A 25,919-nucleotide genomic window follows, 5' to 3' on the forward strand; every position below is an offset into this window, starting at 1 on the left:
GATCAGCTGCAATCAAATTAATTGATTGATGAGCAAACTTGAGGGGTTGCATGGTTTACTTCCCCTATTTGCTGCGTTTGAATGTTCTTAAACATTTTCCACTATTTATTTGTCAGCGCTAGATTGTCTGCTGGAGAGCTCAAATACACCGTTTGTGTCTTCGTTTAGGTAAAAGAAAAGGTCGAGCAAGGCATGAGCAACAGTGGAGATTGGAGCCTCGATGAAGAAGAACTTTCCAGTAAATTTAATTCTCGGACCAAAGCAATAATCATTAACACGCCCAATAATCCATTGGGCAAGGTATGGCTTCAAAATCTAATCGTTGACTTTCTGAAAAGTTAGGCATCAAGTAATAATCTATCACATGTGTAAAGGAACCCACTTTTTATGTTAAGGGTGGGACTTATACAATTAGTGGTAGGGCCCTGGGTGGTGTTTTGGAAGGGAGACCTAGGGGCTCAGGTACATAATTCTTTGAAATTTGTGTCACCGGCAGATGGGCTGGTTAAGAAGGTGTTTGGCATGCCTGCTTCATTGCTCAGATCATTGAATATACCATGCAGCGTACAAATTTGAAGGGTGACTTTATAGAGTTTTATAAGATCATGAGGGACATAAATAAAGTGATTGGCCAAGGTCTTTTCCTTAAGATGGTGGAGTTCAAAACCAAAGGGCATATTTTTGAGGTGAGAGGAGAATGATTTAAAACGACATGAGGGGCAACTTTTTTTTACACGGAGAGTGCTTATTATGTGAAATGAACTGCCAGAGGAAGGCATTGCTGCAGGTATAGTTACAATGTTTAGAAGACATTTGGATAAGTGCATGAATAAGAAATGTTTGGAGAGATATGGGCAGCTGGGACTAGTTTAGTTTCAGAACATGGGCTAGTTAGACCGAAGGGTTTGTTTGACCCTATGACTGTATGTTGGTTCACAGGTTCTGCATGGACTGCATCAAAAACAACACCCACTATTAAATCAAACAACCCTGGTTCGTGAATACTGAATTCCATTCACATTCTTCCCATTGAAGACACCCTCATGTGCATGGGAAAGATGCTTCAACCATAAGACATCAGTCACTATTAGATTATGTATTTCAGTTCAAAGGGATTTAATAGATACCTTTGACCACTTTGTAGGCTATATCACATCTAGTAATTTAATTGCCTTTGATTTGATATGTTATTATCTTGTACCAAGATACAGCGTGAAGTATTGTATTGTGCGCCATCCTGGCAAATCATACCTTACGTAAGTACATCAGGGTAATAGAGCAGAGGGTAGAACATAGCGTTCTAGTTACAGAGAAAGATCCACTCTAATATATGAAAGGTCTGTTCAAAAGTCTGATAACAGTGGGAAGAAGCTGTTCTTGGATCTGTTGGTACGTGTTTTCAAATTTTTACATCTTTTGCCCAATGGAAGAGGGTTGAAGAGACTATAACTGATGTGGGGCCTTTGATTGTAGAACATAAGAACCTGGAGCAGGAGTAGGCCATCTGGCCCTTCGAACCTGCCCCACCATTTAATAAGATCATGGCTGATCTTTTCGTGGCCTCAGCTCCACATACCAACCACAACCCTTAATTCCTTTTCTGTTCAAAAAAATTACCCATCTTAGCTTTAAAAACATTCAGTGCGGAATAGGGTTAGGGCTACGGTTAGGATTAGAGTTATGCCCTGATCGTTGTTGAATGGCTTGAGTGTTCCTTTTGCTGCTGCTTAAATCCTGGACATTTTCTTAATCAATACTATGTGCTTCTGTTTACTGAAAGCATCATAGCTTCCATTGCAACTGTCTTATCGAATTATGCTTACAGTTACAGGGAGAAATTCTGTTTGTATTGCTGCCCTTAAAAATAAAAATGATGATGACGACACGGGGCCTGAAGTCTTTATTGATAAATAAATTGGCATGCTTCTTGGATTGCTGTGCAGTCAGTAATCCATTTGTTTTGATAGATTAGCCTCAGTTTGCAATGCTGTATGCCATTTGATTGCTTTTTTTAAGCTTGGTTTTTGCAGCATTTTAAAAGAACAAGGTTTGTTTGGTTTTTTTAATGCACCAAATCTCAAAACTACTGCTTTGGCTGGAGTTCCCTTTCATATTCTAATGTGGTGTGGTTCATGCATTTAGATATTTAAAATGGAAGAACTGAAGATGATCGCAGACCTGTGTATTAAGCACGATGTTCTCTGCATCAGTGATGAGGTGTATGAGTGGCTCGTGTACAGTGGACATAAGCACATCAAAATAGGTAATACTGAGAAAATGGGCTTGTACTGGTGTATGCACACATCCTGCAGCAATGATCAGCCCCACTCCTTGGTATCCTTAAACTTTTCTACTTCTCTCTCCCCTTTCTGAGGCAATCCATTAAAACCCACACTTCTGAAAATCTTTTGGTCACCAGTCCTAATATTTCTTCCTTTGGTCAATGTTGGTCTCTGTCAGTTTTCATATTCTTGTGGAAATCTAAGGGCTGTGGGACATTTTCCAATATTAAAAGCTTTATATAAATGCTAGGTCTTTTTAAGAGGCTTATGGAGTCAGGGCTGGAATTCGTATCTTTTTACTAGCCATTATCTGAACATTTTCCAAGAAAACCCATTGAGGTAAAGACTGCTCAGCGAAGGTCTAAACCTCAAATAAGATATATCAGGAAATATTTCTCAGGTTTTCTGAGACTCACTGCCTCAAGGCTTCTGGTTGATGGTTAGATGCACAGCGCTAGGCTGTGACTGTCCTTGATCCACTCGAGACCAACCAGCCTGTCATTCTCCATCTTTTACAAATAAATGGTAATTGTGTGGTTTGTTGTTGAAATGGATCTTTTTTCATTGGGGATTTTACTAAGCTTCATTTTTATTTTCCCCCCTACTATGGCTATGAAATGCTTTCTCTTTTTGCCTTGGTTCTGCCCAAAAGCCTCCATGATCGTTGCTGGTGATGAGAGGGAAGAAATATGTCCGGCTGTTAGGCCTTCACAATTATGGTTTGATTTGACAGATTTACACGAATACTTTTGGGTTGTTTGTTGAGCAAGATCAATTCAAATCCTGGGAATAGCTTAACCTTGTAGTCCCTCTTCTACTCCCTTTTCCAGCATTGACTGACATTGGGAATTATACAATGCCTTAACCAATAGACTCATGCAGCACGGAAATCTTAAACAATGGTGGTGTAGTCAGTGCTGGCCAGGGGAATGGAGTAGAAAATTGATGAAATTTAAATAAGATACATTTGCTCAAGGTATTGAGAAACCATATTGCATTACTTAATCTGCGTGTTTAGTTCCGCAAATGTTGTAAGTTATACTAAATATGCTGCCATCAGCAAAAATAGGTGACTTTGTTCACTTCTGCTTGCTTTTTCCTGTATTCAGTGTAACAATTGAAGGTTGAAATCATTGACGAGGAATGCTCTCATTGTAGTTTTCACTCCTCAGCCTTAAATTCCTTGGTGATTATGTTTCCAACGGGTACCATATGCTCCTGATATTTTATCCATGTTTCACGGTGAGTCCAGGCAGCTGAGGCTGGACTTCTCACTTTGTGCCTTTGCAGCACTCCTTTGGCATACCCTGTCATTGAACATTCAGCATGGGCTTTGGCAGGTTCGGGTGTTGGGTGGGATAGTGGCTAAAAATCTGCTAACCACTTGGTCATTTTACCAAGGGGAGCAGAGATTCCTCATTAAGCTTAAGCCTTAGCCAACATTCAAACCACAGGACATCACATAGTGGTCAGAAGCGGAGATTCCAACAACATCTCCCCAGGATTTACCCACACTCTGCCTTGACAATCTGAGCTAATTAGAGCTTGTCATGTTTTTACTGTATTGAGGTGCACTTCCTTATGTTACTTAGCTCTTCAATAGCATTAGGTGGCCAGTTAATTTCACGTTCATTTTGCTCTTTGCCTTCATAGCAACTTTGCCAAGAATGTGGGAAAGGACTATTACCATTGGAAGTGCTGGGAAGACTTTTAGTGTGACTGGTTGGAAGGTGAGTATTTTAAAAATATACCTGTTTGCTCACTTGTTTTAAACTATAAATGAGTAGCTTACATAATGTTCCACATGGAGACTATTTTCAGCTAGAGTCTTCAGAAATAAAGTTCTAATCATTTAGCAGTGGCTCAGTGTGAAGCAACCTTGCCCTTGAGTCAGAACATTCTGGGTTCAAAACTCGTGCGAACAAGGTGCACTACTGAGGTGAAATGTAGCTTTAACCAAGGCTCCATCTCCTGGTTCTGAAGAGTCACTGGACTTGAAATGTCAACTCTGTTTCTCTCTCTCCACAGATGCTGCCGGACTTGCTGAGTTTCTCCATCAATTTTGTTCCACCCTGTCTACGCCCCCCCCCCCCCCCACACCCCCCCGCCTTGGATCAATGCAAAACACTCCCAGCCCTAATTTGATGTAGAACAGGGGAGATATCCAAAGTTTCTGGGCACTATGTAGTCATTAATGAACACCACTCAAAACTGATAATCTAGCCATTATCACATTGCTGTTTGTGCGAGTTTGCTATGCACATATCACTTTGTCTCCTATGTGAGAATAATGATATTACTTCAGCTTTGTGCAGCTTAAATATTTTAGGGGCATGACTTTCAAATTCACATCCACTAGCAAAGTGCCATTCATAGTGAATGTAAATAAAGATGTTGGGTCAAAGAAATGAAAGTACACTTGGGAGGAGACCTCCAGAGGAGCCTTCACAATGCTGACTGTTTGAAGAATATTTTCTCTCTTGATTTTAAATACATTACTGTCATTTGTCCAATTGTAATCTCCCTTAAGGGGTTGTTCTATCTGTCCTGCATGTATCCATTCTCTGCACTTCCTTCTAATTTCCTGGCAGATAACTATTAGAAAGCTATTTTAAATTGTGCTGAAATTAGCCTGACCTTACTTTAAGGCAAATCTTTGACATTGAAGCCTACCAGTTCTTCTGAGCTAATGACCTTAAGATACGGCAAAGGGAGCTCTTTATTTGCAATCATTTAAAAGTACTGTTGGTTTGTGAATGTGCATCAAGAACTATCAGAAGAGCAACTGCACATATGCAGATTAGCCACATTGTCCATTTTTAATGGTGACACCCTACTTCCTGTAGTGGGAACAAATACTTGGGAATATTTAATTGGCTTTGAAACATTTTGGGATGTTCTAAGATTGTGAAAGATGCTATATAACTAAAAATCTTCTGTCTTTTTCATTTAAAATAATGGTCAGTCGTATTTTACAGAATGCAGTAGAATGAACATTTATAGTGTGGCTTTTTTTAATCTCCTCTGACAGCTTGGTTGGTCTATTGGTCCAGCGCATCTGATAAAACATCTTCAGACTGTTCAACAGAACACTATTTATACTTGCAGCACTCCTATTCAGGTAGGAAGATCTTTTAATTAGTGACAACGACAGAAATCAATCAGTCCTCAGTGTTTGAATGGGTTATTCAGAGAAGATTTCATTCCAGCGCGTTGGTCCCTCCACATCTGTGATGCCACCTCTTGGAGACAGCTATCTAACTAGCTCCACTTCTGGTCTCATAGATCATAGAATCCCTACAGTGTGGAAACAGGCCCTTCGGCCCAATCGGTGCACACCGACCCTCAGAACATCCCACCCAGATGAATCCCCCTATAACCCACCCAATCTATACATTTCTGAGCACTACGGGCAACTTAGCATGGCCGATCTACCTAGCCTGCACATCTTTGGACTGTGGGACGAAACAGGAGCACCCAGAGGAAGCCCACACAGACACGAGAGAATGAGCAAACTCCACACAGACAGACATCCGAGGGTGAAATTGAACTTGGGTTCCTGGCGCTGGTCTCATTCTCCATTGTGATGGGATTTGAATCCATGTTAATAATTTATCTAGTGCTGTTTGGAAGTGACTTTTTGATTCTGCTTATGTTTGCTTGATTGTTTAGCTACTGAGATACTTTAAATGTGTATGTGATGTTGTACAGACACTGGGACTGTATATCTTTTAACTAAAAGGTAGTTGCAACGTCAACCAACCAAAAATAACTACAAGTATTCAGTTCGTTTTCTCTGCGGCTGCATTTTGCCTACTTTAGGAGCTCAGCTGCTTCACTTATTGATCAGACTGCGATGTAGTTTCCTTGTGCTCCTTTTTAAACTCAACTGCTAAGTTGGGCCCCAGACCTTGCCCAGTGCAGCTCTCTAGGTGATTGCTCGGAACCTCCTGTGGTAGTCAGACTGGATCCTTGAAGGAAATTGGAACCCTGATCTTGAAGAAAATCTCCTCCTTTGCCATTGCTTGCACAGCTGGGCTGTGTGGCTTTTGTTTTAAATTTGCCTGACTTGTTCTTGAATTAAGTTTGTAAGTATAACAATGTTGGCATGTGACAGTTTTAACAGACTCCAGATGCAGCTGACCTTAGGGCTTTGGAGCAAGTTCCTTATTTTCATTGGCTGCTAATGTTGTCAATTCACTGACATTTTAGGCTTTCAAAATGCACTCGAATTTTTGTTTTCTTTAGTTTACATTTATATGGAAGGATGTGAAGTAGTCTCCTCTGATCCAGTGGATTTATTTTGGATTAGCATTTTCCTCCTAGTTGCTGGTAACCTTGTATCTCCAAACATAACTGCTGATTTATGTGGCAGCTTCCATTTTTTTACAGATCTGAGTCAGAAATATTTCACAAATGGCGCAGGGAATTGTGAGACTGAGCGTTGGGACCCAGAAGAGGCAGGACACTTCTCAACCGGTTTTCTCAACTGAGTTCAAATAAATGTTGTAGAAGTGTTCATATTCATGTGGGCTTCTCAATTATTCGCACTTCTCGTTAAAAAAATCTGCAAAAGTCATTGTGCTATTAGGACATTTGGACAGCTGAGTAGCAATCAATTTGGGAGCCTTGCTGTCTAAATATTTTTGCCATTTCTTGAGTGCATAAATGTTCAAACTGAGTGATCATTTGCTTGCACTTTTCTCAATAACCACTTCTCCTGTCACCATTTCTAAACAATGCCTTGGACTTCTTGACATTCTCTTAATTGTAAAATTCACTGTTTATATTGATATTTCAGACCTCTGTCCCTGCACACTGCTAGTCAGAAGGTCCTGGGGTTAATGTGCACATAATAATTACTAATTTATGATTAAGACCTTGTGATGCAAAGCCTGATGCTGCTTGATAGACAAATTGTTGCCATTTTCAGTGATTTCTAGGAAACATATCTCAATCATTTAAGGCCAATGCTGCCATCTTCAAGGAGAGCTGCAGATTGTCTTTGAAGTATGTCCTTGCCTGGAACATTCACCGTTGAGAGTTGGAAAACAGAATCTCGTGAGGGTAAAAGCTCTCATTGATCTCGATTCAGCACCAATCTATTGTAGTTTGATTTTTTTTTGCAGGGGCTTTGTCTCAACACTTATGGACTGTACTGATTCAAGTAGGCATTTTCCCACTATCTTCTCAAGAGCAACTAGAGACAGCCAATCAATGCTAGCCTGCCAGTGATGCCTATGTCCCATGGATAAATAGAAAAAAATTAATTTTGTGAACCAATCTCCTGCAGGGGGCTTGATCAAAATTCATTCATTCATGGGATGATAGTGTTTCTGGCCAGGCCAGCATTTATTATCCATTCCAGAGAGCAGTTAAAAGTCGACCACGTTGCTGTGGGTCTGGGGTTACATGTAGCTCATACCAAGTAAGGATGGCAGACTCCCTTCCCTAGAGGACATTAGTAAACTAGATGGTTTTTTTTTCCTGAAAATCAATGATGGGTTTGTTTGTCATCATTAGACTCTTAATTTGAGATTTTTTTAAAATGCTAGAGAATCCGAGATAACAAACGCTGCTTGGCCTGCTGTGTTCATCCAGCTCCACACTTTGTTATCTCGGCTACACCATCTTCTATGCTGGGATTTGAGCCCAGGTCCCCAGAACACTACCTCGATCTCTGGATCGACAGCCCAATGATGATACCACTAGGCATACCACCCATTAGTGTTCTGAAAATCCAAACATATGACGTCTGTTGACTCCCCTTTGTGAATTTTGTCAGCTAGGAAGACTAATGAAATGTTAGCTTTTATTGCAAGAGGATTTGAGTACAGAAAGTGAAGTCTTGCTTGAGTTGTATGGGGACCTGGTTAGACCTCATCTGGAATTTTACTAGCAGTTTTGATCTCCTTATCTCAGGAAAGATATTATTGCTATAGCGGGAGTGCAACAAAGATTCACTGGACTTGTTCCTGACCTGGCAAAACTGTCTTATAAAGCAAGATTGGGCCAACTAGGCCTGTACTCTCTGGCATTTTGAAGAATGAGAGGTGATCAAAATACTGAAAGCAATAGACAAGTTAAATGCAGGTAACTTGTTTCCCCTGTGTGGGGAGTTTAGCATCAGAAGGCCTGATTTTTGGAAAAAAAACAGGAAAGTGCCACTTTGGACTGTGCTGAGGAGAACTTTGTTTTGCTCAGAGGATTGAAAGCTTTGAAATTTTCCACCTAGAGAGCTATGGAAGCTCAGTTTTTAAGTATATTTAAAGCAGAAGTTAATTGATTTTTGATTATTAATGGCATTATGGGGATAGAATGGGTAAAAGGCCTTGAAGTATTTGATAAGCTGTTATCTTATGAAATGATGGAGCAGGCCCAATGAGCTGAATGAGTTTGTTTCTGTTCCTGTGTTCGCATTTTCAATCACTATTAAAATTCCGGGTTGGCTTTTGCTATTTTCCTGAGTTAACAGATGTTGCAGGTCTTGGGAATTCCTGGTCTGAAGATCATTCTGAAAGTTCCACTTTGGAAGAAGTGATACAATTTTATGTTTACTTTTTTGCATATGCTTCAGCCAACGCATCCATCTGTGTTTTGACTTATCCAAAAGCTTCATTTGTTACAAGACTTTTCTCATCTCGTTTTGGGCTGTTTTTAATACTTAAGTGTTTGATGAGAAGCAAAGCGAGCCATGAGCTTGAAGTTCAGAGAAGCACATATTGTAACAAAGTAGCCCTTAGTTGATACCACTGCCTCTAATACCTATGTTTCTATTTAGGTCTTATGGACGAAACACCATATATTTAAAATATTCAGTGCAGTGCAAAAATTCATTGAAACCTCTTGTGTCAAGCTCTGTCTACGGCAAAGCGCACTTGGCAAAGCATCAACATTACCATGCAGTATCTGTTATGGTTTTCTTGTGAAATGGATCACCAATGAAATGAAATGATCTGTTCGTAAATTAAGCCCTTCCACTTCCAAACTGTCCCTTTTTCATTTCATTTCTACACTTGAGTATATTTGTCAAAAAGCTCTCGATCCAGATCTGTTAATGACCAGATAGTCAGAGAGGCCTGATGTGTCCTGACAAGTGATTGCTGAGATCCTTGGAGATGGTTACATAATTGCCTAGGATGTTTGAATTTTCAATGGACAATTAATTAGCATCCGAACCCTCAAAATTTCTCCTATTCTCTGAAATCTGAGACTTACATTGCTTAATAGTTGGCCAGCAAACATTTCGAAGAATTAAGAGATAATGGGAACTGCAGATGCTGGAGATTCCAAGATAATAAAATGTGAGGCTGGATGAACACAGCAGGCCAAGCAGCATCTCAGGAGCACAAAAGCTGACGTTTCGGGCCTAGACCCTTCATCAGAGAGGGGGATGGGGGGAGGGAACTGGAATAAATAGGGAGAGAGGGGGAGGCGGACCGAAGATGGAGAGTAAAGAAGATAGGTGGAGAGGGTGTAGGTGGGGAGGTAGGGAGGGGATAGGTCAGTCCAGGGAAGACGGACAGGTCAAGGAGGTGGGATGAGGTTAGTAGGTAGCTGGGGGTGCGGCTTGGGGTGGGAGGAAGGGATGGGTGAGAGGAAGAACCGGTTAGGGAGGCAGAGACAGGTTGGACTGGTTTTGGGATGCAGTGGGTGAGGGGGAAGAGCTGGGCTGGTTGTGTGGTGCAGTGGGGGGAGGGGATGAACTGGGCTGGTTTAGGGATGCAGTAGGGGAAGGGGAGATTTTGAAACTGGTGAAGTCCACATTGATACCATATGGCTGCAGGGTTCCCAGGCGGAATATGAGTTGCTGTTCCTGCAACCTTCGGGTGGCATCATTGTGGCAGTGCAGGAGGCCCATGATGGACATGTCATCAAGAGAATGGGAGGGGGAGTGGAAATGGTTTGCGACTGGGAGGTGCAGTTGTTTGTTGCGAACCGAGCGGAGGTGTTCTGCAAAGCGGTCCCCAAGCCTCCGCTTGGTTTCCCCAATGTAGAGGAAGCCGCACCGGGTACAGTGGATGCAGTATACCACATTGGCAGATGTGCAGGTGAACCTCTGCTTAATGTGGAATGTCATCTTGGGGCCTGGGATGGGGGTGAGGGAGGAGGTGTGGGGACAAGTGTAGCATTTCCTGCGGTTGCAGGGGAAGGTGCCGGGTGTGGTGGGGTTGGAGGGCAGTGTGGACCGAACAAGGGAGTCACGGAGAGAGTGGTCTCTCCGGAAAGCAGACAGGGGAGGGGATGGAAAAATGTCTTGGGTGGTGGGGTCGGATTGTAAATGGCGGAAGTGTCGGAGGATAATGCGTTGTATCCGGAGGTTGGTAGGGTGGTGTGTGAGAACGAGGGGGATCCTCTTGGGGCGGTTGTGGCGGGGGCGGGGTGTGAGGGATGTGTCGCGGGAAATGCGGGAGACGCGGTCAAGGGCGTTCTCGATCACTGTGGGGGGAAAGTTGCGGTCCTTAAAGAACTTGGACATCTGGGATGTGTGGGAGTGGAATGTCTTATCGTGGGGGCGGAGGCGGAGGAATTGGGAATAGGGGATGGAATTTTTGCAGGAGGGTGGGTGGGAGGAGGTGTATTCTAGGTAGCTGTGGGAGTCGGTGGGCTTGAAATGGACATCAGTTACAAGCTGGTTGCCTGAGATGGAGACTGAGAGGTCCAGGAAGGTGAGGGATGTGCTGGAGATGGCCCAGGTGAACTGAAGGTTGGGGTGGAAGGTGTTGGTGAAGTGGATGAACTGTTCGAGCTCCTCTGGGGAGCAAGAGGCGGCGCCGATACAGTCATCAATGTACCGGAGGAAGAGGTGGGGTTTGGGGCCTGTGTAGGTGCGGAAGAGGGACTGTTCCACGTAACCTACAAAGAGGCAGGCATAGCTGGGGCCCATGCGGGTGCCCATGGCCACCCCCTTAGTCTGTAGGAAGTGGGAGGAGTCAAAAGAGAAGTTGTTGAGTGTGAGGAAGAGTTCAGCTAGGCGGATGAGAGTGTCGGTGGAGGGGGCCTGGTCGGGCCTGCGGGACAGGAAGAAGCGGAGGGCCTTGAGGCCATCTCCATGCGGAATGCAGGTGTACAGGGACTGGACGTCCATGGTGAATATGAGGTGTTGGGGGCCAGGGAATTGGAAGTCCTGGAGGAGGTGGAGGGCGTGGGTGGTGTCACGGACATAGGTGGGGAGTTCCTGGACCAAAGGGGAGAAAATGGAGTCCAGATAGGTGGAGATGAGTTCGGTGGGGCAGGAGCAGGTTGAGACGATGGGTCGACCAGGGCAGGCAGGTTTGTGGATTTTGGGAAGGAGATAGAAACGGGCCGTGCGGGGTTGGGGAACAATGAGGTTGGAGGCTGTGGGTGGGAGGTCCCCTGAGGTGATGAGGTCATGAATGGTGTTGGAGATGATGGTTTGGTGCTCGGGTGTGGGGTCATGATCGAGGAGGCGGTAGGAGGTGGTGTCCCTCTTCCGCACCTACACAGGCCCCAAACCCCACCTCTTCCTCCGGTACATTGATGACTGTATCGGCGCCGCCTCTTGCTCCCCAGAGGAGCTCGAACAGTTCATCCACTTCACCAACACCTTCCACCCCAACCTTCAGTTCACCTGGGCCATCTTCAGCACATCCCTCACCTTCCTGGACCTCTCAGTCTCCATCTCAGGCAACCAGCTTGTAACTGATGTCCATTTCAAGCCCACCGACTCCCACAGCTACCTAGAATACACCTCCTCCCACCCACCCTCCTGCAAAAATTCCATCCCCTATTCCCAATTCCTCCGCCTCCGCCGCATCTGCTCCCACGATAAGACATTCCACTCCCGCACATCCCAGATGTCCAAGTTCTTTAAGGACCGCAACTTTCCCCCCACGGTGATCGAGAACGCCCTTGACCGTGTCTCCCGCATTTCCCGCGACACATCCCTCACACCCCGCCCCCGCCACAACCGCCCCAAGAGGATCCCCCTCGTTCTCACACACCACCCTACCAACCTCCGGATACAACGCATTATCCTCCGACACTTCCGCCATTTACAATCCGACCCCACCACCCAAGACATTTTTCCATCCCCTCCCCTGTCTGCTTTCCGGAGAGACCACTCTCTCCGTGACTCCCTTGTTCGGTCCACACTGCCCTCCAACCCCACCACACCCGGCACCTTCCCCTGCAACCGCAGGAAATGCTACACTTGCCCCACACCTCCTCCCTCACCCCCATCCCAGGCCCCAAGATGATATTCCACATTAAGCAGAGGTTCACCTGCACATCTGCCAATGTGGTATACTGCATCCACTGTACCCGGTGCGGCTTCCTCTACATTGGGGAAACCAAGCGGAGGCTTGGGGACCGCTTTGCAGAACACCTCCGCTCGGTTCGCAACAAACAACTGCACCTCCCAGTCGCAAACCATTTCCACTCCCCCTCCCATTCTCTTGATGACATGTCCATCATGGGCCTCCTGCACTGCCACAATGATGCCACCCGAAGGTTGCAGGAACAGCAACTCATATTCCGCCTGGGAACCCTGCAGCCATATGGTATCAATGTGGACTTCACCAGTTTCAAAATCTCCCCTTCCCCTACTGCATCCCTAAACCAGCCCAGTTCATCCCCTCCCCCCACTGCACCACACAACCAGCCCAGCTCTTCCCCCCCACCCACTGCATCCCAAAACCAGTCCAACCTGTCTCTGCCTCCCTAACCGGTTCTTCCTCTCACCCATCCCTTCCTCCCACCCCAAGCCGCACCCCCAGCTACCTACTAACCTCATCCCACCTCCTTGACCTGTCCGTCTTCCCTGGACTGACCTATCCCCTCCCTACCTCCCCACCTACACCCTCTCCACCTATCTTCTTTACTCTCCATCTTCGGTCCGCCTCCCCCTCTCTCCCTATTTATTCCAGTTCCCTCCCCCCATCCCCCTCTCTGATGAAGGGTCTAGGCCCGAAACGTCAGCTTTTGTGCTCCTGAGATGCTGCTTGGCCTGCTGTGTTCATCCAGCCTCACATTTTATTATCGAAGAATTAAAGCCGGCCGATGATAAATTTCTCTCCCCAACCTTCTCGCTTTATCCCCTTGCCACTCACTTTGTAGCCCTTCCTCATCCCCACATCCCTTCATTTATTGATTCACTAAAAAGGTGCTTAAGCTAAGCAGTGTGTTATTTGATGATTTATCCAATTGCTAGTTATTGCTTAATAAAAACTGAAAAGAACTGCGGATGCTGTAAATCAGAAACAAAAACAGTAGTTGCTGGATAAGCTCAGCAGGTCTGTTTTGGTTCTGGTGACCCTTCCCGTAACCCTTCTCAGTACTGAGGAAAGGTCACTGGACCTGAGAGGTTAATTCTGTTTTCTCTTCACAGATGCTGCCAAACCTGCTGAGCTTTTCCATCAACTTCAGTTTTTGTTGTTGGGCCAGTTTTTACTTGACTGTCTTTCTCTGAGGATTCAGCGGGACTAAAGATTTGCTCCACATTTCCTGGTCCTATGGTATCCGAAGTTGGGCCCAGAAACGTGGGAGGCAGATGCAGGCTGATAATGTAAGTCTGACGGCAGAAATCCAACATTAGTTGACGCTCTTGAAAGATGCAGGCTGCAACTTTTGGCATGGCTCCATTTGCAAGTTGTAATCACGGTGGTATACAACCCATGATCTCTTCATGTGTACTAGAACATCAGGTGAGTTAATGCTTTGAGGGAGATTAAAACAAAAAGCTTCACAGAACCGCTTTTAAACTATTCCTATTTCATCCGCTTCTTCCTCTCCCGCAGGCCCAACCAGTCCCCCTCCACTGACACCCTTATCTGCCTAATCAAACTCGTCCTTGCCCTCAATAACTTTTCCTTTAACTCCTCCCAATTCCTACAAACTAAAGGGGTGGCTGTGGGCACCCGTGTGCATCCAAGTTAAGCCCGCCTCTTCGTAGGATACGTGGAACCATCCCTTTTCTGCAGTTACACTGGCACCGTCCTTCACCCCTTCCACTGCTATGTTGATTACTGTATCGGTGCTGCCTCATGCTCCCATGAGGAACTCGAACAGTTCATTGACTTTACTAACACCTTTTACCCCGACCTCATATTCACGTGGACCATCTCTGATACCTCCCTCCCCTTCCTGGACATCTCTGTCCCCATATCTAGTAACCGTCTCAGCACCAATATCGATTTCAAACCCACCAACTCCCATAGCTTCCTTGACTACACCTCCTCTCACCAACCCCCCAAGAATGTGATCCCTTACTCCCAATTCCTCCACCTCTGCTGCATCTGCTTGCAAGATGGAGCATTCCACTCCCAGACATCCCAGATATACTCCTACTTCAAGGACTACAACTTCCTCGCTCTGTAGAGCCATAATGCCTTCAACCGCATCTCTTGCATTTCCTGCCCTCAAACTCCATTCCCCCAAACAAAAATAAGGACAGAGAACCCCTGGCCCTCACATACCACCCCACCAACTTCCACATCCAGCGTATCATCTTCCACCACTTCCGCCACCTGCAATCTGACCCCATCACCAAAGAGATATTTCCCTCTGCACCCCATCTGCCTTTTGTAGGATCTGCTGACTCCACGACTCCCTTGCCTCCTTCGCACTCCCCACCAACACCACCACACCCGGCACCTTTCCCTGCAACCGCATTGGGTGCTACACCTGCCCCGACCTCCCCTTTTACCACTATTCAAGGTCCTAGACAAACTTTCCAAATTTGACAGGGATTCACCTGTGCATACTCCAACTTGGTCTATTGTACCGATTCTTCCCAATGTCGTCTCCTCCAGGTCGCTGAGCCCAAGCGCAGACTCGGTGACCAATTTGCAGAGCATCTGTGCTCTGTATGTTATAATTGACAACACCTTCCAGTTCCCAACTTCCCCCTCCCATTCTCTGGGTGACATGTCCACCCTGGGCCTCCTCCAGTGTCACAATGACACCACCCGCAAACTGGAGGATCAGCACCTCCTATTTTGCCTCAGGAGCCTACAGCCTGGTGACCTCAACATAGAATTCACCAGTTTCAAAACCTCCCCACCCCTGGCCTCACCCATGTCTAACCCTCCTTCTCATCCCCACCTCCTTAACCTGACACAACCTGTCTATCTTCTCTGCCACCTATCTGCACCACCCTTCCCACAGACCAATCCCTACCACTCCCTACCTACAACCACCTATCACCATCCCACCTACCTTCCCCCAGCCCCACCCCTCCTCCCTCTATTTATTTACCAGCTCCCTTGACCCTCCCCAATCCTGATGAAGGGTGTAAACCCAAAACATTGACTTTCCTGCTCCTCTGATGCTGCCTGACCTGCTGTGTTCCTCCAGCTTCACACTGTATTGACTCCTGTTTCATGTGGTTTAATGACACACCTCGTTCTTTATCTTCTCCTTGACCTGCCTGTAAGGTCAAAGGTATTTTCAGGTGTGAACTTCAAAGGAACATTATACCCATTTATACATTAACTAAATACTGCTGTACTTAGTCATAGATATACCAGACTTTGACTTATAATTACATGAGTTAAGGACTAATATATCTTTGATTGTTCAGGTCTATGCTGTAATGTGGTCTGGAGCAGAGATTGAGAGTTCGGAGTGTTCTAATTCCACCCACTTTGTCAATTTATATTCATGATGAACAGCTCCATGATAACATTATAAGGTTGCTCCAGGACGCTAACTCCCTTTTGAAGAACACTTTTTATCTCCTTGTCATAAACATTAATGATCACAGATATACATTCACAAATTTATTATCTAGAATCATAGAATCCCTACAGTGCCATTTGGCTCTCTGAACAACATCCTACCCAGATCCAAAACCACCCCCCAACCCTATCTCCAGAACTCTGCATTAACTGTGGCCAATTCTTCTAGTCTGCACATCTCTGGACACAATGGGCCAATTTTTTCATATCATTGGACTGTGAGGGGAAACCGGATCACCTGGGGGAAACCCACGTGGACACGTAGTTTTGAACTGGATAGATTATTTGGTTTAACAACATTTCCTGAATGTTTTCACTTTGTTTCTCCCACCTCTCTCTAAGTCTTTGAATTGACTGATCTATGTTGATAGGCAGTCAAAGAAAGTCTATAAGAAGGTGTAGAAAGACTTGGAATAAAGATTTGATAAGGTTCCCCATGGTAGGCTCATTCAGAAGGTCAGGAGGAAAGATGTGGATGCTTTGGAGAGGGTTCAGAGGAGGTTTACCAGGATGCTGCCTGGACTGGAGGGCTTATCTTATGAAGAGATGTTGACTGAGCTCGGACTCTTTTCATTGGAGAAAAGGAGGAGGAGAGGGGACCTAATTGAGGTATACAAGATAATGAGAGGCATAGATAGAGGTGATAGCCAGAGACTATTTCCCAGGGCAGAAATGGCTTACACGAGGTGTCATAGTTTTAAGCTGGTTGGAGGAAAGTATAGAGGGGATGTCAGAGGCGGGTTCTTTACACAGAGAGTTGTGAGAGCATGGAATGCGTTGCCAGCAGCAGTTGTGGAAGCAAGGTCATTGGGGACATTTAAGAGACTGCTGGACATGCATATGGTCACAGAAATTTGAGGGTGCATACATGAGGATCAATGGTCGGCACAACATCGTGGGCTGAAGGGCCTGTTCTGTGCTGTACTGTTCTATGTTCTATGTTCTAAAGTTGGTGATCTTAGTTATAGACACAATTGTTTAATCCCCGAGGAAATATTTACACCATCAACGTGTTGTTCTTCAAGTGAAGAAGCTTGTTCACCTTCAGTATTGAAGTGTTTTTCAAGGTTCTGCTCCAAGACGTGAATCGACACATTGAGTTGAAAATTATTTAATTTGTTGACAACCCAGAAGCTGATTGAAGCCTGAAGAATTGTGTTTTCTAAATTTGCTAAATTGCTGATCTATTAAATTGATCTGCAATGAACCTCATTGTTTTTCAGTGACTATCTTATATTTATTTTGGAAATGAAGAAATTCAGGAAAATCATTATTATTCAGAAAATGGTTAGAATTGTGAATTCAATACTGCATGAAATAGACGATGTAACTTGTATAAATATGTTTAAAGAGAAGCTACCTGATCACATGAAATAACGAGTTGCAGTGATAGGTGGGGAGAGTTCCAGAATTTTGACCCAGTGAAACTGAAGGAATTGCAATATATTTCCAAGTCACAATGGTGAGCAGCTTGGAGGGGAACTTGAAGATAGTTGTATTCCAGTGTATCTGTTGCCCTCATCCTAGAATTTGTTGTCTGATGATCCCTGGTCAATTTCTGCAGTATATCTTTTAGATAGTAGACAGTTCTACTACTGTGCATCGGTGGTGGAAGGAGTGGATGTTTAAAGATATGGCATTAGTTAAACAGACTGTTTTGCCCAGGATGGTGTCAAGCTTCTTGAGAGTCATTTAGGCACGTGGGGAATATTCAGTCACACTCCTGATTTGCGACTTTCAAATGATGGACAGGTTTTGGAGAGTTGGGAGGTAAATGTTAGATCTCATACTTTCCAATGAGGGTCTGAGTCATGGATTGGTTTCAGGGAACCCTTATTGCAGCTTTATTTTCGGTACAGCTTCTTATCTCCAGAGTGATAGGGCACACAGCTTCAGAATGTCTTAACTTATCCAGTTTAAACTTAGAACACACATGCTCCCTCCTCGCCTCCTTGATTATGATTGGTCAGCAGCACTTAGTTATCCCTTTGTAATTGGCTGTCTGGTATAGCATCTTATACAGTTCGAGCTTGCATTAGCGATTTACCTGACACTCTGTAACTGGTGATAGTCCTTCACCTGAAGGAAGTGCTGCTGCACTGAACAATTTCAGTATATTTCCTATTAAGCTAATCATGTTGTTGAATGGCAAAGAGATGTACAGGTTTATGGTCCACCCCTGATTCTTCATGATTTCATGATGTTGCCAAACTCTCTTATCTCCGTGTACTGATATTGGGTCGGGGGTGGGGGGGTGTGGTGGTGGGGGTAGGGGTGGGGGTGGTGGGGGGAGCGGTGGCAGAGTGTCTGCTTTTACCATCTGAGACTGGTTTGAATCTTTTCCTCTGATGCTTTTAGTGATTTTTTTTTGTATATAGATGGATTTTTAACTATATAGTTATCGATATCAGTAATTATCTGAAGAATCTTAACTAAAGCGTACTCTTAGAATTGTAACAGACTGTTTAAATAATTTGAGAGAAACAACTAATTAGTGTGAAATGTTCTTGCCTTTGTCTTATGTGTAAGCAGCTGCAGCTGCACATTCTATCTCAGCCCAGTAAGCTTGAGTCTACACAGCTAATATTGTTTGACTTGTGAAGATTACATTAAGCAAATATTTTTCCCAAATTAGCCGTGGGAAGCCAGTGGTCATTTTGTACTGCTCAGTCATGGGCAACCCTAACAGTGAGTTACTTATTGTAAGATTCCTAGCCTCTCACTTGTTCCTGTAGCCACAGTATTTATATGGCCAGTCCAGTTCAATTTCTGGACAGTGGTAAAACACATGAGGATGCAGTGATGATAATGCCATTGAATGCAATCAACTGAGTGTGACATCACACTTGGCTTTCATTAACAGGGGGATTGAGTTTAAGAGTCATGAGATCTTGTTGCAGCTCTATAAAACTTTGGTTAGACCGCACTTGGAATACTGCGTCCAGTTCTGGTCACCCTATTATAGGAAAGATGTGGATGCTTTGGAGAGGGTTCAGAGGAGGTTTACCAGGATGCTGCTTGGACTGGAGGGCTTACCTTATGAAGAGAGGCTGACTGAGCTCGGACTCTTTTCATTGGAGAAAAGGAGGAGGAGAGGGGACCTAATTGAGGTATACAAGATAACGAGAGGCATAGATAGAGTTGATAGCCAGAGACTATTTCCCAGGGCAGAAATGGCTAACACGAGGGGTCATAGTTTTAAGCTGGTTGGAGGAAAGTATAGAGTGGATGTCAGAGGCAGGTTCTTTACACAGAGAGTTGTGAGACCATGGAATGCATTGCCAGCAGCAGTTGTGGAAGCAAGGTCATTGGGGTCATTTAAGAGACTGCTGGACATGCATATGGTCACAGAAATTTGAGGGTGCGTACATGAGGATCAATGGTCGGCACAACATCGTGGGCTGAAGGGCCTGTACTGTTCTATGTTCTATGTATCACAGATCCCTAGCAAAACTGGAATCAATGGGTAATGAAGGAAAACTCTCCAGTGGTTAGAGTCATACCCGACACAGAGGAAAATTGACACAAAGTCAGAAGTGGGGATGTTTGTTAATGATTGCACAGTGTTCAGCACCATTTGCGATTCCTCAGATACTGAAGCATTTCATGTCCAATTGCAACAAGATCTGGACAATATCCAGGTTCAGACAGACAAGAGGCAAGTCACATTTGCACCACACAAATGCCAGTCTATGACTGCCATCCGCAAGAGACAATCTAACCCTTGCCTCTTGATATTCAATGATGTTGCCATCACTGAATCCTCTACTATCAACGTCCTGGTTGTTATCATTGATCAGAAACTCAACTGGACTCACAACATAAATGCAGAGGCTAGGAATACTGCAGTGAGCAACTCACCTCCTGACTCCCCAAAGCCTATTCACCATCCACAAGGCACAAGTCAGGAGTGTGATAGAATACTTTCCACTTGCCTGGATGAGTGCAGCTCCGACAACACTCAAAAAGCTTGACACCATCCAGGACAAAGCAGCCTGCTTGATTGGCACTGCATCCACTCCCTCCACCACCGACACTCGGTAGCAGCAGTGTGTACTATATACAAGATGCACTGCAGAAATTCACCGAAGATCCTCTGGATGCCACCTTCCAAACCCACAATGACACATTGAGAAAAACAAGGGCAACAGATATATGGGAACACCACCACCTCCGAGTTCACCTCGAGCCTCACCATCCTGACTTGGAAATATATTACCATTTCTTCACTGTTGCTGGGTCAAAATCCTTGAATTCCCTCCCTAGTGGCATTGTTGGTCAACCCACAGCATGTGTACTACAGCGGTTCAAGAAATCAGCTCACTACCACCTTCTCAAGGGCAACTAGGGATGCAATAAATGCTGATCAGTCAGTGACAACCCCACATTCAACAAAATGAATGAAAAAAATCAACACCAAGGGGTGAGGGTTAGATTCTCTCTTCTTGGTTATGGTCATTGCCTGACACTTGTGTAGCATAAATATCACTTGCCACTTTTCCACCCAAATCTGGATATAGTCAAGGTCTTATTGCATGCAGACATTGGCTGCGTCTGCATCCGATGAGTCATAGATAGTGCTGAATGTTGGCTGTTATGATAGAGGGAAGGTTATTGATGAAGCAGTTGATAATGCTTAGGCCTGGGACACTACTCTGAAGAACATACACAATGATGTCCTGAGACTGGGATGACAGGCATCCAATAACCATAATATTTTTCTTTGGGTCAGGTATGACACTGACCAGTGAAGAGTTTTCCATGATTCCTATTGACTGTAGTTTCACTCTCACCACCTCTCCAGTGTTCAACTTTTTGTCCATGGTTGAACCAAGGCTGTAATGAGTTTGGGAGCTGGCAGAATCCAAACTGGACATCAGTGAGCAGATTATTGCTAAGCAGTAATACAGGAGGCATGGCTAGTAAGTTTGCAGATGACACCAAAATAGGTGGTGTAGTGGACAGTGAAGAAGGCTATCTCGGAGTTCGATGGGACCTTAATCAGATGAGCCAATGGCCTGAGGAATGGCGTATAGAGTTTAATTTAGATATATGTGCGGTGTTGCATTTTGGTAAAGCAAATCAGGGCAGGACCTATACCATTAACAGTAGGGCCCTGGGAAGTGTTACCGAACAAAGAGACCTTAGAGTACAGGTTTGACCTTATTTGACGTGATATCATGAGACTTTATGGGGTCTGGAGTCAATGTTGAGGATTCCCAAGGCAGCTCCCTCGTGGCCGTATACCACTGTGCCAGGTCAGTCCTGTTAGTAGGACATGATACATCCAGGAATGATGCTGGTGGTGTCTGGGACGCTGCCTGTAAGGTATCATTCCATGAGTATGACTCTGTTGGACTGTTGCTTGACTAGTCTGCGAGACAGTGTTTGCCAATGTTATTTCCAGTGCCTTTATTGATGTTGGGTTTCATTTGTTTAGGCTTTGTAGATTCAGTACAACCGAGTAACTCGCTACGACATTTCATAGAGTCAATAGCATTGGTGTGGATCAGGAGCCACATGTAGGTCAGACATGGGAAGCACAGCAGATTTCCTTAGAATCAGATTTTTTTTTCCCCAATGACATTGGTCATCATAAGACTTTTAATTCCAGATGTTTTCCACTCAACTTGTACCGACTGCTGTGATGAAATTCATGCGTAGGTCCCTGGAACACTTCCTGCATTTTTAGTCCAACATATTTATAGTCTATTGCTTCTGCTTGTATAGTACGGTATCAGTCAGCTTACTTAAGGAAGGATGTAAATGCTTTGGAAGCAATTCAGAGATGATTATCTCTGAGCAAAGGATGGATGGGCTTGGCTTTCACTTGCAGGAGTTTTGAAGAGACAGTGGTGACTTGATTGAAACAGAGAAGATCCTGAGGGGTTTTGACAGGGTAGATATAGGAAGGATGTTCCCTGGTGTGGGAAAATCTGGAACTGTGGGGTCATTGTTTAAAAGTTAAACGTCACTCAGTTCAGACAGAGATGAGAATTTTTTTTTTGCTGAAACACTTTTTGGAACTCTCTCCCTTAAAAGACACCTGAAAGCAGAGCCTTTGAATATTTTCAAGGATGTATTAATTTCTTGATGGGCATTGGGATAAAAGCTTGGGTGGGAACGTGGAGTAATCAAGTCAGCCATGAACTTATTGAATAGCAGAGCAGGCTCAAGAGGCTGATTGGTCTGCTTCTCCTAATTTGAAAATGTAAGGGGTAGCAGGTGGTCTCCCTGGGCTGAACATCCTGTTTATAAGCTGCGCATTTCAGTACAATGTTTGCGTTGAGCCTTAGAATATAGGACATAGAACAGTACATGCCCTTTGGCCCACGATGTTGTGCTGAACTTTCTCCCTAAACCAAAGGTCTATCTAGCCTCCACCCCTACCTTATACTATCATCCATATGGCTATCTAATAGCCGCTTAAATGCCTCAAATGAGGCCAACTCTACTATCCTCTCCAGCAATGCATTCCACGCCCCGACCACTATCTGAGTAAAGTACCTACCTCTGACGTCTCCCCTACATCGACCTCCACTCACTTTAAAACTATTCTCCCTTGTAATAGCTCCACCCGAGGAAAGGGCTCTGGCTGTCCACTCTGTCTATACCTCTGATCATTTTGTACACCTCTGTTAAGTCACCTTTCATCCTTCGGCGTTCTAAAGAAAAATGTCCCAGTTCTCTCAACCTTTCCTTGTCAGATCTTCCCTCCATTCCAGGCAACATCCTGGTAAATTTCCTCTGCACCTTTTCCAATGCTTCCACATCGTTCCTGTAATGAGGTGACCAGAACTGGACACAATACTCCAGATGTGGCCAAACCAGGTTTTTGTACAGCTGGAGCATAACTTCACGGCTCTTGAACTCAATAACTCTATTAGTGAAAGCTAACATACCATACACCTTCTTAACAACTGAATCCACCTGGGTGATAGCTTCCAGGGAACTATGAACGTGAACCCCAAGATCCCTCTGCTCCTCCACATTGCCAAGAATCTTTCCATTAACTCTGTATTCTGTTTTCAAGTTTGTCCTTCCAAAATGAATCACCTCACACTTTTCAGGGTTAAACTCCATCTGCCACTTCTCAGGCCAGTCTGCATTCTATCAATTCCCCTTTGTAACCTAGAAAGGCCCTCTTCACTATCCACAACTCGACCCACCTTTGTATCGTTCGTGAACTTACTAAGCCACCCTTGCACTCCTACATCCAAATCATTTACAAAAATCACAAATAGAAAAGGACCCAGGACAGATCCTTGTGGTACACCATTCGTAACTGAGCACCATGTTGAATATTTTCAGTCCACTACCACCCTTTGTCTTCCCAGGGTCAGCCAATTCTGAATCCAGTCAGCCATATTTCCCCCTATCCCATGCCTCCTCACTTTATGGATGAGCCAACCATGGGGAACCTTATCAAATGCCTTAGTTAAATCCATGTATACCACATCCACTGCTCTCCTTCATCCAGGTGTTTGGTCACCTCTTCAAAGAATTCAGTAAGGTTTGTGAGACATGATCTACCCCTCACAAATCCATGTGGACTATCGTGAATCAAACTGTGCCTATCCAAGTGATCATAAATCCTGTCTCTCAGAGCCCTTTACAATAATTTTCCCACTACTGACGTAAGACTAACTGGCCTGTAATTTCCAGGGTTATCCCTATTCCCTTTCTTGAACAAGGGAATGACATTTGCCACTCTCCAATCTTCCGGCACTATACCTGTGGACAGTGAGGATGAAAAGATCATTGCCAAAGGCCTTGCGATCTCTTCCCTCACTTCCCATTGAATCATTGGATAAATCCCATCAGGCCCAGGGGACTTATCTATCTTCAAGTTCCCCAAAATTCCTAGCCCACCTTCCTTATTAACATCCACCTCCTCTAGCCTACCAGCTTGTTTCACACAGTCCTCCCCTACAACTAGATCCCTCTCAGTTGTGAATACTGAAGAAACATATTCATTAAGGACCTCTCCCATCTGTTTAGTCTCCGTGCACAAATTCCCTTTGCAACCCTTGATCAGCCTTCCTCTTTCTCTGGTCATTCTCTTATTCCTCACGTACATGTAAAAAGCCTTGGGGTTTTCCTTGATCCTATCTGCCAAGGTTTTCTCATGCCCCCTTACTGCTCTCCTAAGCCCTTTCTTCAGCTCCTTCCTGGCTAACCTGTATCCCTCTAGAACCCTTTATGATCCTTGTTCCCTAAACCTCTGTAAGCATCCATTTTCAACCTCTCTTGAGAACCATGGCTCCCTCACTCGACCGCATCTTCTCTGCCTGCTCGGGACAAACATATCGAGCACACGCAGTATGCATTCCTTAAACAATCTCCACATTTCTGTGGTGCTCTTTCCTGACAGCATCTGTTCCCAGTTTATGTTACCCAGTTCTTGCCTAACAGAATTATAATTACTCTTCCCCCTGTTATAAACCTTACCCTGCTGTATGTAGCTATCCATTTCCATGACTATTGTAAAAGTAACAGAGTTATGAACTCTACCTCCAAAATGCTCTCCTACCAACAGGTCTAACTCTTGACCTGGTTCATGGCCCTTGCCAAGCACCAAATCCAAAATGGCCTCTCCTCGTGTTAGTCTATCTCCCTACTGTGTCAGGAATCCTTCCTGAATGCACTGGACAAAATCCGCTCCATCTAAACTGTTACAACAAAAAAGTTTCCAATCGATATTTGGAAAGTTGAAGTCACCCATGACTACAACCCTGTGACTTCTGGACCTTTCCAGTATCTGCCTCCCAATCTGCTCCTCCACTTCGCTGCAACTATTAGGGGGTCGGTTAAAAAAAACCCCCAACAAAGTGACTGCTCCTTTCAAGTTCCTGACCTCAACCCAAAGTGACTCTGTAGACATATCATTCTTGAACTTTGTGAGCTTTTTAAACTGTAAAGTGGGGGTATATTTGGAAAAAAGCTGTGAAGTACACCAACTGAGTCCACTTGACATCATCTCATACACAGGAAGCTGTTGCCGGAGGTATTCAGAAGGAATATGGCCGCCTGACAGATGAGGATTGCTACTTCCTGTCTCTACCCCGTGAGCTGGAAGTCAAGCGGAACCGCATGGCCCAGATTCTTCTTGCTGTCGGGATGAAGCCAGTCATCCCCGAGGGTGGTTACTTCATGATTGTCGATGTTTCCACGCTAAGTAAGTGCTTCGCCCCTTCGTTCACCTCTCTCTGCCTAAAGCACAGAAAAAAACACTAAGGATTCAGTAACTCAACACCACCACTGAGCTTTGCTCAGGTACCTCGATCTTGTACTGGTGCCAGCTGTGACACGTAGCTGGATCTGAAATATTTCCTCCCATTTCTTGAATGATCTATGAAAGTAACAGAGGAGTTTTGTTACGAATGGAAAATTGGATTAACCCCACCATATACTCGTGTCTGATTTTAGACTCAACAAATTACGAGACTCAGTGCAAGATAAATGGGTCCACAGTTCTGACTTGAAAAGGATCCAAGGGTACACTGCTGACGACAGTCTGTCAGTGGGTGGTTGTCTGCTACTTTGCTTGGCCATTGGATTACTCAGAAGTGGTCATGAGATTGTGTGAACGGAATACCCACACCATATTCTGGGCCGATTGCCTGCCAAGTGCTGGAAGAGATTAAAACAAAAACTGCCAGACAATGGATGTTCCAGTCAGGAACTGGTACATTCACCTATGTAAACCAGTACAGTTATTGTGCAATCCCTAATGTAAACAGGTTTGACAGATCACAGCTAGGGCCAGTGGTTGAATGATCTTTTGATCACAAAGGAAGGGCAGAAGCTCCTTCCCTTGACGCTCACTGTTCTGACACAGAGAAAATGGCTATTTGAATTAAGGACAGTATTCTGCGAAGAGGCAACACCTCACTGGCAACTGGCATTTGTTGCCAAGGTTAACAATGTGGGGTAT

At 44.7% G+C, this 25,919-nt stretch overlaps 1 protein-coding gene across 2 annotated transcripts in view; it reads left to right on the forward strand.

Annotated features, from left to right (window-relative positions):
* LOC125456600 (kynurenine--oxoglutarate transaminase 3-like) overlaps window positions 1-25,919 on the forward strand; it is an 88,848-nt gene that overhangs the window by 42,312 nt on the left and 20,617 nt on the right. For both annotated transcript variants that reach the window (XM_048539870.2, XM_048539871.2), the window contains 5 exons: window positions 169-300; window positions 2,143-2,263; window positions 3,936-4,012; window positions 5,314-5,403; window positions 24,974-25,160. In XM_048539870.2, coding sequence (XP_048395827.1) covers window positions 169-300; window positions 2,143-2,263; window positions 3,936-4,012; window positions 5,314-5,403; window positions 24,974-25,160 — 607 coding nt within the window. The remainder of the gene's footprint in view (window positions 1-168; window positions 301-2,142; window positions 2,264-3,935; window positions 4,013-5,313; window positions 5,404-24,973; window positions 25,161-25,919) is intronic.

The sequence above is a fragment of the Stegostoma tigrinum genome, chromosome 8 (assembly GCF_030684315.1).
Source record: "Stegostoma tigrinum isolate sSteTig4 chromosome 8, sSteTig4.hap1, whole genome shotgun sequence".
NCBI classification, from domain to species: Eukaryota; Metazoa; Chordata; class Chondrichthyes; order Orectolobiformes; family Stegostomatidae; genus Stegostoma; species Stegostoma tigrinum.